At 33.1% G+C, this 11495-nt stretch overlaps 1 protein-coding gene across 1 annotated transcript; it reads right to left on the bottom strand.

The window, feature by feature from the left end:
• Positions 1–398: 398 nt before the first annotated feature.
• CLV2 (Leucine-rich repeat (LRR) family protein) lies at positions 399–3215 on the bottom strand. Its single transcript, XM_088126123.1, has 2 exons — positions 2967–3215; positions 399–2879 (listed from the first exon to the last, which is right to left on the bottom strand). The coding sequence occupies exon 2, from the start codon at positions 2768–2770 to the stop codon at positions 599–601; it is 2172 nt and encodes a 723-aa protein (XP_087982249.1). The 5' UTR covers positions 2771–2879; positions 2967–3215; the 3' UTR covers positions 399–598.
• Between the last annotated feature and the right edge of the window lie 8280 nt (positions 3216–11495).

Genomic DNA, 11495 nt, shown 5'->3' with positions numbered 1-11495 from the left:
CCCCTATTTTAATCATATTTATACTTTCCATGTTTGTTAGAGTTATTTAATAAAACAAAATAAATATTAAACTAGATTAGTACCGCATGACTTTTGGTCCAAAACAATGTCTTAACCAATTGACATATGTTCATGTTCGATGTCAATGGATACTTCTAAAAAAAATTATAAATATTAAAAAATTCAAAATAAATATTTAAATTTTACCCTTTTTAAAATAAGCTAAAAATTATTAACATTAATATTATGTTCATACCAATGATATTTCATCGGTTTCTTTTTTATTTTGTTGATTTCTTTACAATAGTACAAAAATGTCGATTCACCCCTCATGTCAATGTTGAACCATGAACATATGGAAATATCAAACACGTGGACGGAAATTTAACACCTTAGTCTCTATCAACACTAGCTTTGAAAATATATTAAAGAAAAAAGGCACAAAGGTCTAGAGTAGTTGTGTCATTGGAAGATTTCCCTTCATTCTATTACAAAAGGAAAGTATTAAAAGGAAAAAAAGGCCTCAAGTAATAGAATAGACTAAAGATGTAAAAGGAATATACAGATATTTGATAATGAGTTGGTTCCACAGATGTGATTAAGGTTTGGTGTGGAGGAAGTAGTTTCTTGCTCTAGCAGAACACAAAAGGGAAGCAGTACCAAAGTAGAAACTTACAAAGGCACTCAAACAGAAAACCCAAACCGATATCGGTCCCTCCATTTCGTTATCTAATATCTTCCCCGGAACAGTTGGAATACCGGTCGAGCGACACCCTTCGCCCGAAGACTCCACACACAAGTCTGGATTCCCAGCAAATGCTCCTGGAAACCGCTCGAATCCCTGTTTCTCCGAAACCAAACCCGAGAAGCAGTTATACGACAGATCGAGGAGAGTTAAATCCTCAAGGCTGGATATGTTTCCTGGGATCTCACCAGACAGATAATTGTGGGACAAATCTAAGGCTCTCACTCTCTGCATTTTCTCTACCCCACCAAGCTCACCTTCAAGAGAATTGTGTGATAAGTTCAAGTATTGCACACCCTCTAGTGAAAATAGACCGTCTGGGATCGACCCGCGTAGTACATTATTCGACAAGTCGATTCCAACAGCTGATAACAGATCATAGTTGAATCGTAACTCGCTCCCAACATCCACAACTGTAGAAACTTTGAAGTCCACAACCTTCTTTCCCGCAAACGCTTCTTTCGACGGTCTACTGATGTTGCCACTGTTAAAATTTGAGCTAATGTTGAAGTTGACGTCCGGTATGGAGCCGGAGAATTTGTTGTTTGAGAAGTCCATCAGCTGAATGACTTCAAATGCAAACAGCCAACTAGGTAGGTTTCCAATGAATTTGTTGCGAGCGAGGGAGAGATATCTCAGGTTCGACCATTTCGTTACTGCATCGTTCAAATTTCCCGAGAGATTGTTGGAGCTTAAATCGACAATCTCCAATGATTTACATCCTGCCAGAGTCAATGGGACTTCACCAGAAATCATGTTGTTGCTGATGTCCAAGATCTTCAGACTATCCAATGCATCGAGCTCGGGTTGAATCTCTCCAGAAAGATTATTGTTGTTAAGTATCAAAGCAAGTAGTTGAAAGCATCCGACAATGTTCAACGGAATCGAGCCCGATAAGTAGTTATGTGAGAGATCAATGACTTGGAGATAAGTAAGATTCCCAATCCTTGCAGGAATTTCCCCCACAAGGACATTGTGTGACAGAAACAAAGCCTGCAAACTCCTCAGTTCTGTGATCTTTGATGGAATTCCACCTGAAAATCGATTGTGAGACAAGTCAAGAAGAACAAGCCCCGATTTCTCTATCGTCTCCACAATCTTGTTCGGTAGAGGGCCAGATAGATCATTGTTACTCAAGTCCAGCACAAGTAGCTGCTCCGAAAAGAGGAGTCGAGGCGACATCTTGTAAGTTAAATGATTGGACGATAGATTCAACTGAACCAAAGCACGAAGCGACGCAATGCACGTCGGTACTCCTCCAAAAATAGAATTGTTAGCCAGATTCAGAACAGTGAGAGACTGAGCAGAAGCTGAAAAACAAGGCAAAGTCCCAGAAAACCGATTCGACATGAGATTGAGCGAAACCAAAGGCTGATGGAAATCAAACACACTGCCCCTCAAGTAGTTGTTTCGAAGATCCAAAAACCTCAGCGATGTCGAGTTCAACAAACTCTCAGGCAGTTCACCACTAAATGAGTTGAAACCCAGATCAAGTTTCTGCAGCTTTGTTGAGAAGTTCCCAATCCAAGAAGGAACAGGACCCCCCAAGTCTAGGTTCCCAACCAAAACAAGCTCCTCCAAGATCTCAAGCTTCATCAATGTCTCAGGCACGGCGCCCTGGAACCGATTCCGACTCAAATCCACGGTCCGAAGGCGGATCAAACTGCCCAAACACAGCGGAATCGAGCAAGAAAAGTTATTCTGGGACAAAACCAGGTGCTCAAGAAATGAGAGGTTACAGAATCCAGGGCTAATTTGACCAGACAAGTTCATATCAACCAGTTGAATGGAAACCACTCTCCCAGTCTTGTTTTCACAAGAAATTCCAGCCCAATCTGAACAGTTAGAACCCACCCAGCTTGACAAATTCTGATTAGGGTCTTGGAGCCATGATTTAAACATCAAAAGAGAGGCTCTGTCTTCCGGGTGAAGCTCCACTGATTGGGAAGGGTTTAAGCAGAGAATCAACAAGAACAACACAAACAGAGCATGCCAATCGAAAACCCATTTCCATTTCTTGCCCATCACCGACAATCGAACCAATTTCCCAAAAACCCCAAATCAACAGCACGCGAATTCGATAACTACACAGATTGAAATCCAAAACCCATCTGCCTAAATGGGAGAGAAAGCTCTAAAAAGCAACCATCTACGAGATTATGCTTCCATATCACAGAACAGAAAATGAGAGAGAGAGAGAGAGAGAGAGAGAGAGACTTACGGGTATCAGTAGAAGTGGCAGGAAATGGGTTTTTGTTTGGAGGTGGTAGTCCAAGAGAAGAGAGATTCTCCCATTACATGTGTTCTTCGTCTTCTTTAGGAAGGGAAAAAGGCAGCCATTAAAGGGGAACTTTGATTACCAAATAGCGATGGTAGAGAATTAAAGTGAAAAAGTAAGTTGGCTTCTACTTCTTACTCTGTGACTGTCCACTCGGTCGCCCCAGCACACTCAAAACCCAAAATCAAAGTGAATCTTCCTTTGTTTCAACTTCTACACCAATTTTCAATTTTATATTTAATCTTTCAAAATTATCCATAACTAGATCCTTCACAAAAAAATTTATTAAAATTTATTAACAAAAAAAAAACTCGACGGATAATTAAATTATTTTATTAATATATTGGAACACGTAGACCACTTTTTCAAATTATTTATTTATTTTCAATTCAATGAATCCACTATTGATGGTAGACATGTTTCTTAAAAAATTCAACCTATCCAACATCAACATTGATATTTTTAATATTTGGATATTTTTTACAAAAATAACTAATTTTGGTCCCTTAATTTTTAACATATTATTTTATTTATATACATACATATAAAAATATATATAGTTTAGTTAAGTTGTTATTTTTCAATTAATAGATTGAGGTGTTTGTTAAATGTTGTGCAAAGATTGAAAATCTAATAAGTTATTGGTAGGACTTTATAAATTCTAAATTGTGTGGTTCAAGTCCCTTGACTAATTAGTTAGCTAAGAATTATTTTACCGAATTCTAAATTGTCTTGTTTAATTGTAAATTTATGAAGGACCAATAATTAATTAATAATAAACTGCTTTTCAATTTTTGCACAATATTTTAACCAACATCTCAATCTCTAACCGATAAAATAACAACTCAACTAAACTATAAATCAAAAACAGAAAGAGAAGTCAAAGAAATTCAACAAAAGAAAAAAAAATTAATTCATCAAAAGAAAAAAAAATATCAATTAGATGTTCTCCAAACCAGGTGGCTCATCCATTGGTCTAAAGGAACTAGGGTTAATTAAGAGAATGAATTCAAATCCATGATAGTCATCTACTTTAGGAATTAGTAATTTTCATATGATTCATAATCCCAAGTCCCAACGCTAGGTATTGTTTCTCTAGTTAGTCGCGAGTCGAACTCGCTCTCTTGCCATGCTTCATTCGTTTTTCACTCACTTGTCGCCCAGACAGTGGTGGAAAACACAATTTTCTTCCTCATCCATATAAACTCATAGGTATTTTCTCGTCTTTTTTGAATTGAGCGAGTCTATGTATACATGTCTCATTGTTATTCACATTTTCTATGAGATATCTTCCTTCATCATATTTTGTATGAATAATTTTTGTTGTCCATTATCAATTGAAACATCTATTTTTAGATATCTTTCTTCATCTTCCAGCAAGAATAATATACTTTTAGCTATAACAAAAACAAACAACAAATTGAATTCAATATTACATGATCCAGCGCAATAAAAAAGAGCGCGAATATTTGAAAATCCAGCTATTATTTTCGTTTAAAAATAATAATAACTTTAAGATATGGTAATAGGTGCATCCATACATAAATTTATATCATAAACTACAAAAATTTCATGGTTTTTTGATGTTTTTTCTTTTTTAAAACAAAAAGTATTTTCTCCCTAATTAACTTGTTAAAAGTGGGTTATTTTATTTGCTCCCCTTGATAAAGGTTAAACAAGAATCTTGATATGATCTTTTGATCCCCTTACCTAGTCAATAAGAGACTTTTATTACATTTTCAACAAAAACCTATTTGGAACTTTTTAAAAGTATAGCGGACTAAATAGATACGCAAACACACAATTTTTTTAATTTATATTTTTTAAGTGAATACATTAAGACTAAAATAACCAAATAAATAATATTCTAAAAGAACAATGATTTAATAATGGTCGACCAGTAGTCTATATAAAAAGAAAGCCTTCAAAACATGTGAAAATTTTTAGTACTAGTTAGTTACAAATCAACACATTATGATATATGACCAACAATGGGTACCAAAACCTATCATAAAAAATTAATTCATGATTCTCTCTGAAAACAACGTGCAATATCCTACCTACAAAAAACACCGAAAACTTTGATAAATCCAAACACTACCATTTTTGGGATTTCTCCAACAATCTCATATTTCTCAAACAGTTAATACTAATCCAAAACCCCAGCTATTTCAAAACACCTAACGAAATAAAAACAAACATACAATATAAATAATCAAACATGAACCCTTTGTAGGCATAAAATCGACTTGTTCATCCATAAGTACTTCCATATTACACTGGATGATATATTATAACAATGGGGATGAATCAGCGTATATTATTGCCAGCGCTCTTACTCGTTGCCTTCTCCGACATATCAATGGTTGAAAGCAAGACAAGGAAAAAATCAGCGAAGGCTCATATACCGGACCAGGCAAACCCCTTGTCGCCTTCAAAAAGTTTCGTGTGGAGATTCACAATGAGTTGCATATGTATTTGTTGGATAGCAAATGCTACTCGAAAGATGACAATTTAGGGTTGCACGTGTTGTTCCTGGACGAGCAACAAAATTGGTCGTTCAAAGGAAATTGGGATGGAACAACAGATTTCCATCGTAAATTGGAGTGGGAAAGAGGGTTTATAGATTTTGATGCGTTTTTATGATGATACTAGCTTCGTGCTCAACTATTGTGGTGACGACCCAGACAACGAGTCAAGCGACGTCTCGGTCTGTATTTGGAGCGCCCAACAAGATGAGATTTATTTGACTAGATATGATGGTGGAATATGATTCGTTAATCAAATGGGAAAAACAAGTATCTATATCTATGATAGATATAAAATTTACAATTGTGGAATCAACTATTTTTTGGACTGTGTTGTTCTTAGTTCTAAAAATATTGTTTAAATTGTTGTTATTAAATTATTATTTTTTTACCTAAAATCATCTTACACCCACTGTCACGCTCTTCTCCCTTTATAAATCATCTTTTTTATTTGTTATTTTAGTACAACAAGTGGAGTGAGGAATTCGAACTCATGACCTTATTGATCAATTACTGCTGAGCTAAGCTCATGTTAACTATTTAACTTTCTTATTAATACATGGATTGAGTAGCAGCTCATAATAACTCACTCAAATAAGTCTTTCTTCTCATTCATTAAACATTTAATTTTAAATTAAATAAACTTATATAGGTTAGTTGTTTAAAATATTAACTTCTATGAATTTTTATTTTTCATTTTTAGTAATTCAATTATTTTAAATTAAAAGTTCAAATGCGCATTTAAAGTTTTGAACCAACTAGTATCTTAACAGGTGTCTTGCACATTGTAATTTTATTCTTTTAAATCTATGAGACGGATTTTAATATAGTATTAGAAGTTGAGGGAGGTTATACAACTATTAAAATTCTAAAATTTTTAAATTTTAATCATTAATAATTATAATTAAATGGCCAATCAACGTCCAAAAGACTTATCAAGATTGACAAGCTAGAGGGTTGATCAGATCCACAAGTTTAGAGGGCTGATTCAAGATAAAAAAAGCAGCCAAAAAGCCGACCAACATCAACAAGTCAGAGGGCGATGTGATCATCCAAAAAATCAAAAGAAAAAAATCAAATGATAAATATTAGAGCTTATACGGAACTCAAATATCAATACAAAATATATTTAGTTCACTAATCAAATTTCTCGGAAAATCTAGTGTGAAGAATCTCTTTTACATTTAGAACCTAAAAAATATAGTTAATTATGAAAAAAATAATTATAAGTGGTCTTTGATCTTATTTGATCATCGATTGACTAACAGAAAGATTATATTATACTAACCTTTATTAATTTTATATTAATCTCATTTTTTTGCAGGTACTTGTCGCCCCACCTTATCAACATGGCCGCCTTCTCGCTTGTCACATTGTCGTGCCTTGCCAATGAAGTAGAAAGGTCAAGGTGGTAGACCCTTTAATTCTTAAGAAAAGCCTACTATTGCGAAAATTACTTACCAAGAGATTTTTCTCCTTACACAATTCTTCAGTGAAAATACAATCCAACCACAATAATAAGAGGAACTCAGTAAACGACACAAGAATTTATAATCATAAGATTGCTATAATTATTTATTTATTTTCAATTCAACGAATCCACTAGTGATTATAGACATGTTTCTTCAAAAATTCAACCTACCAAACATCAACATTTGTTATTTTTAATATTTGGATTTTTTTTAGAAAATAACTATTCCGGTGTCTAAATTTTTAACATGTTACTTTATCTATATAAGTGCTCATTTTCGTCTAAACATCAACATTGTTATTTTTTAATATTTGGATTCTTTTTTAGAAAATTCTCTAAATTTTTAACATGTTACTTTATTTATATATATAAATAAAAGTGTTTATTTTAGTTTTGATTTAAAAAAAAAAGTAACCATCATATTGGTCATTATTGTTTTGCTGCCTAAATTCTAGTATTCACTCAAGGCTCACGTGACTTAATTTATGACTTAAAAGAAAGAGGTTAAAACACATACTTAAAACCTACATTATCTATTTGTTAAAAACAAAATAATGGTCGTTTAGTTTAGACATAATGTCTTTGGACAAGCTATTTTGCAAACTTATTTTTACAAATGTCCAAGTCTTAAATTTATGGATTTAAAACTTTTTTCAAATACCAAATTTGTCCTTATTTATGACATTTATATTTATTATAATTCGTCTTTTATTTAAATGCAAAAGATTAATATTTCAAATTTGATTTTGTAAACATTAGACGGTTGTGGGACCTAAATCAATCATTCTCGTAATTCCATAATTTATTCCTTAATATATTCTACTAAACAATGAAATTTATTACAAAATATTCAATTATTATCATAATCCCCAAATTTATTCCTTAATATATTCTACTAAATATTGAAATTTATTACAAATATTTTTTCATTTTATTACAATTTTTTGCCAAATTTCAATAATGTAGCTGTTATAATATACACTTATATAGAAATATATATATATATATATATATATTTGTGTAGAGATATAAACTAATCTGACTACCTTTTCAGTTATATGGAAATATAAACTATATCCGACTATAAGCTTAAGCAACATACACTTAACAATGGTGATATAAACTATAGTCATTATAACATACACTTATATGGAGATATAACCTATATCTGGCTATAAAGTATATACGACTATATCTCTCTACAATTAACAAACAAAGCAAATAACCTACAAACTTTCCGATCGGCGACTAGACAATGGTCGGGATAAACAGAGGGCTGGAATGATCGACGGACGGCCGACAACAAAAAAGAAACCTCGGGATAAACGAACGGAAACAATGGACGGGCGACCGGAGACGAAGGAGAAGCTAGACGGATTGTTCCGGCGACAAAGAAGAACGAAGATGACGGTCGGAGACGAAGGAACGCAAACGGCGGCCGGAGACGAAGGAATGGACGGAAACATAACGATAGAAGAAGAAGAAAAGTCGGACGAATGAGGTTATCGAATTTTTTCAATAATTGAGGATTTTGGAGATTTGATATATTTTTTACTTTTGGAAAGTCTAATTTAAAATAAATTAATTAATATTGAGGTGAGATAAAAAAAGATATATTAGTAAATTGGGTGATGGATACCATCCTAAATTTGGTTTTCATGACAAAAATGTAATTATAGTCTCTAAGTAACCTATAATGTAGTAATCCCTTTAGTTTAATATCAATAAAATATTAAACAAAAAAATTGACAAATATAAAAAATATCAACAAAATATCGTAGTATTAATATTAACAATTTTTTGGAAGCACTAAAATGCTTATTTTGTTAATTTAAATATTTTTTATGAATTTTTTATTTTTATAATTTCTCTGAAAACATCCATCAACATAGAATTTTCCATAAAATTAAAATCTCGACATTTCCATCGACATAAACATTTAAAACATTGTTTAAAAATACTTATGAAATTATACTAAACACTCTACCTTAGTAATTTTTTCGACTGTGCTTGTAGAAAAATGATTTTATTTAAAAAACACTCTTTTACAAAGTCATTCCAAACACACTATAGACACCCTTTAAATGAATAATTCTTTTGAAAGTGTCTATAGAGATGAAAAAAAAAGAGTCTAAAACGGCTAAATATTTTTTAGTCTCTAATATTTGGATATTCAATTTAGTCTGTATTGTTTTAGAAAAATCCATTTAATTCTTTATATTTTAACATTTTTAATTTAGTTCCTAACCACGGAAATATTAAAATTAGTTTATGAAAAACTTGTATGACATAATACTTCGTATATGGTAATTCAGTTATAAATGTTATATCTTGAACTATAACTAAATATATCATTAAACTATAACTCATTTACTTTCTACAAGTGATATGCTTTTATATAAGACAAATTAGTGAGGGTACAACAAGATTTATAGTTATAACCGAGGGAGGTAAAACTGAAATAATAAAAAATAAGAAAATAAGAATTCAAATAATTTTTCATATTTGGAAATTCGAACAGGTTAAATATGACAAGAAAATTTAGCTGCCCATTACAAAATCCCTTTGTTTTTTTATATTCTATTTTTAAAAAATTAAGCTAGTAAACACTACTTTCACCTATATATTTCTTTATTTTACCTCTACTTTTTAATAACATTTTCAAAATCTAAGCTAACTTCCAAACCAAAAAAAATAAATAAATAAATAAAGTTTTCTAAGTATTTTGATTTTTGAAATTTTGATAAGGGTTAAAATGTGTTTCTATTTAAACATACTAAAGAAATTGTGTGCAAATAAACATGATATTCACAAATAAATTTGTTATCAAATGGAGTCTTAGTAATGCATGCTTGAACGTTCAATTAAGTTTGATTAGCTTATTTATAGAGTGCTCAAACATTGAGTAAGGAACTAGTTCTCACTTTCAAAGCGAGCATAAATTGGTAATTGGCATATATCTCAAACCAAGAAATTATGAGTTCGATCCTCCACCCCACGTGTACTAAAAAAAAGATCTAGTTCTCACTTCATAATCATTTTTTATTTTTGTTTATAATTTGTTGGGTAAATTGCAAAAACTCCCTCTAGTATCGTAGTTGTTACAATTCAACCTTTTAACTTTCAATTGTGAAACTTTAACCTTCAAACTTCCGTAAATGAAAAAATTAAATCCTAAAATTAACTTTAATAAAAAATTAAAAAAAAATCTAAGTCATTATCTCTTCTTGGGTTTTTGGACTAAATAGGCATTTTAAAAATGCAATATTATTTTCTACTCACCTTTTTTAAAACATAAGTTTTCTAAGCGTTGGTATATGTCATTTTTGTGCGAGATTACACATTGACCCTTCTTACTTTTCTGTTGATGCAGATTTTGGGAACTCGGGTTGGGTCAAGCAAACCAATTAACCCGGGGAATCAACTGTCGAATTTTTGGATAAAGATTTGATTTGGAAACTTGGAGAAGCTTGGATCTGCAATAAGTAAGAAAATAAGAGAATAAACACCGATGTGGTGTCGGTCGACCACACTCCGATGCTTAAGCCAATTGATGAGTTTTATGCGGGGAAGAGAGGAAATGAGCAAATCTTGAGTGAATTGCTTGAGAGAGAATCACATACCTCCCATCTATTTATAGGTTTTGGTGACAGTGTGAACAAACGTTGGAAAAGTCAATTGTCGCTCTATAATGAGACCAATAGATGCACAAAAGCGTCGGTGGGTCCCTTGCATCCAATATCTGCACTATGGTGACAGTTTCATTGGCGGTGGTCAAAGAAAGTGGTTGAAAAGGGTGGTGCGACCCAATGGACCACACAACATCGGGGCCCACCACCATAAGGCGGCGGGCCCACCCAACTTCCCCCTCCCAACCTTTTATTGTGCGGCTGGGAGGGAGGTGCCGCTGCCAAGCATTGTGCAACCAGCGCATAAAGTGCGCTAGTTTCTTCTTCAATGAGTTGGGCCCTTTTGGGCCAAACTCCTTTACCAGTTCAGGGGCTGCCAAGTCCCGTTCTTTAATTCCTCCAACATTAAGCCCCCACATCAAAGTTAGGGTTTCCTAGCTTTGAAGTATGTTGTGTTCCCTCTCTTTTTCTCTTTGGTAGCCACCACCCACCTCCATCTCTTTGCATTTTTACTTTGACTTCCATTTGTCCACTTTACTTCCTTCATCTACCAAAATCGCCGCAATATTTGTTGTTGTATTCTTCTCTTATCTTCGATGAGTGATTTTTTTTTAGCCTTTTGTTTTCGTTAATGCATATACCTTTTTTTTGTTTGCAACAGAAAGCCACACAACAGGCCGCACAACAGACCGCCCAAAGGATTACCGAACTTGCTCTCTTCTTCGGTTGTTGCTCGTCGTCGAGGTACTTATACATTTCCAAGCTTGCCGTTTAATGTGTTGCCTATAGTGTCGCTGCAGCTCATAGTGTTTTTCATATCGCCGCCCGTCTTTTGTGAGCACTT

The sequence above is a fragment of the Momordica charantia genome, assembly GCF_013281855.1.
Source record: "Momordica charantia cultivar OHB3-1 chromosome 6 unlocalized genomic scaffold, Mcharantia_2.0 BLBB01000006.1, whole genome shotgun sequence".
Classification (NCBI taxonomy): Eukaryota; Viridiplantae; Streptophyta; class Magnoliopsida; order Cucurbitales; family Cucurbitaceae; genus Momordica; species Momordica charantia.
This window is presented reverse-complemented; position numbering and strand designations above follow the sequence as displayed.

What these genes read in the sequence shown, in the direction of transcription:
- CLV2 (XM_088126123.1), bottom strand. Translation starts at nt 2,770, where the DNA reads ATGGGCAAGAAATGGAAATGGGTTTTCGATTGGCATGCTCTGTTTGTG.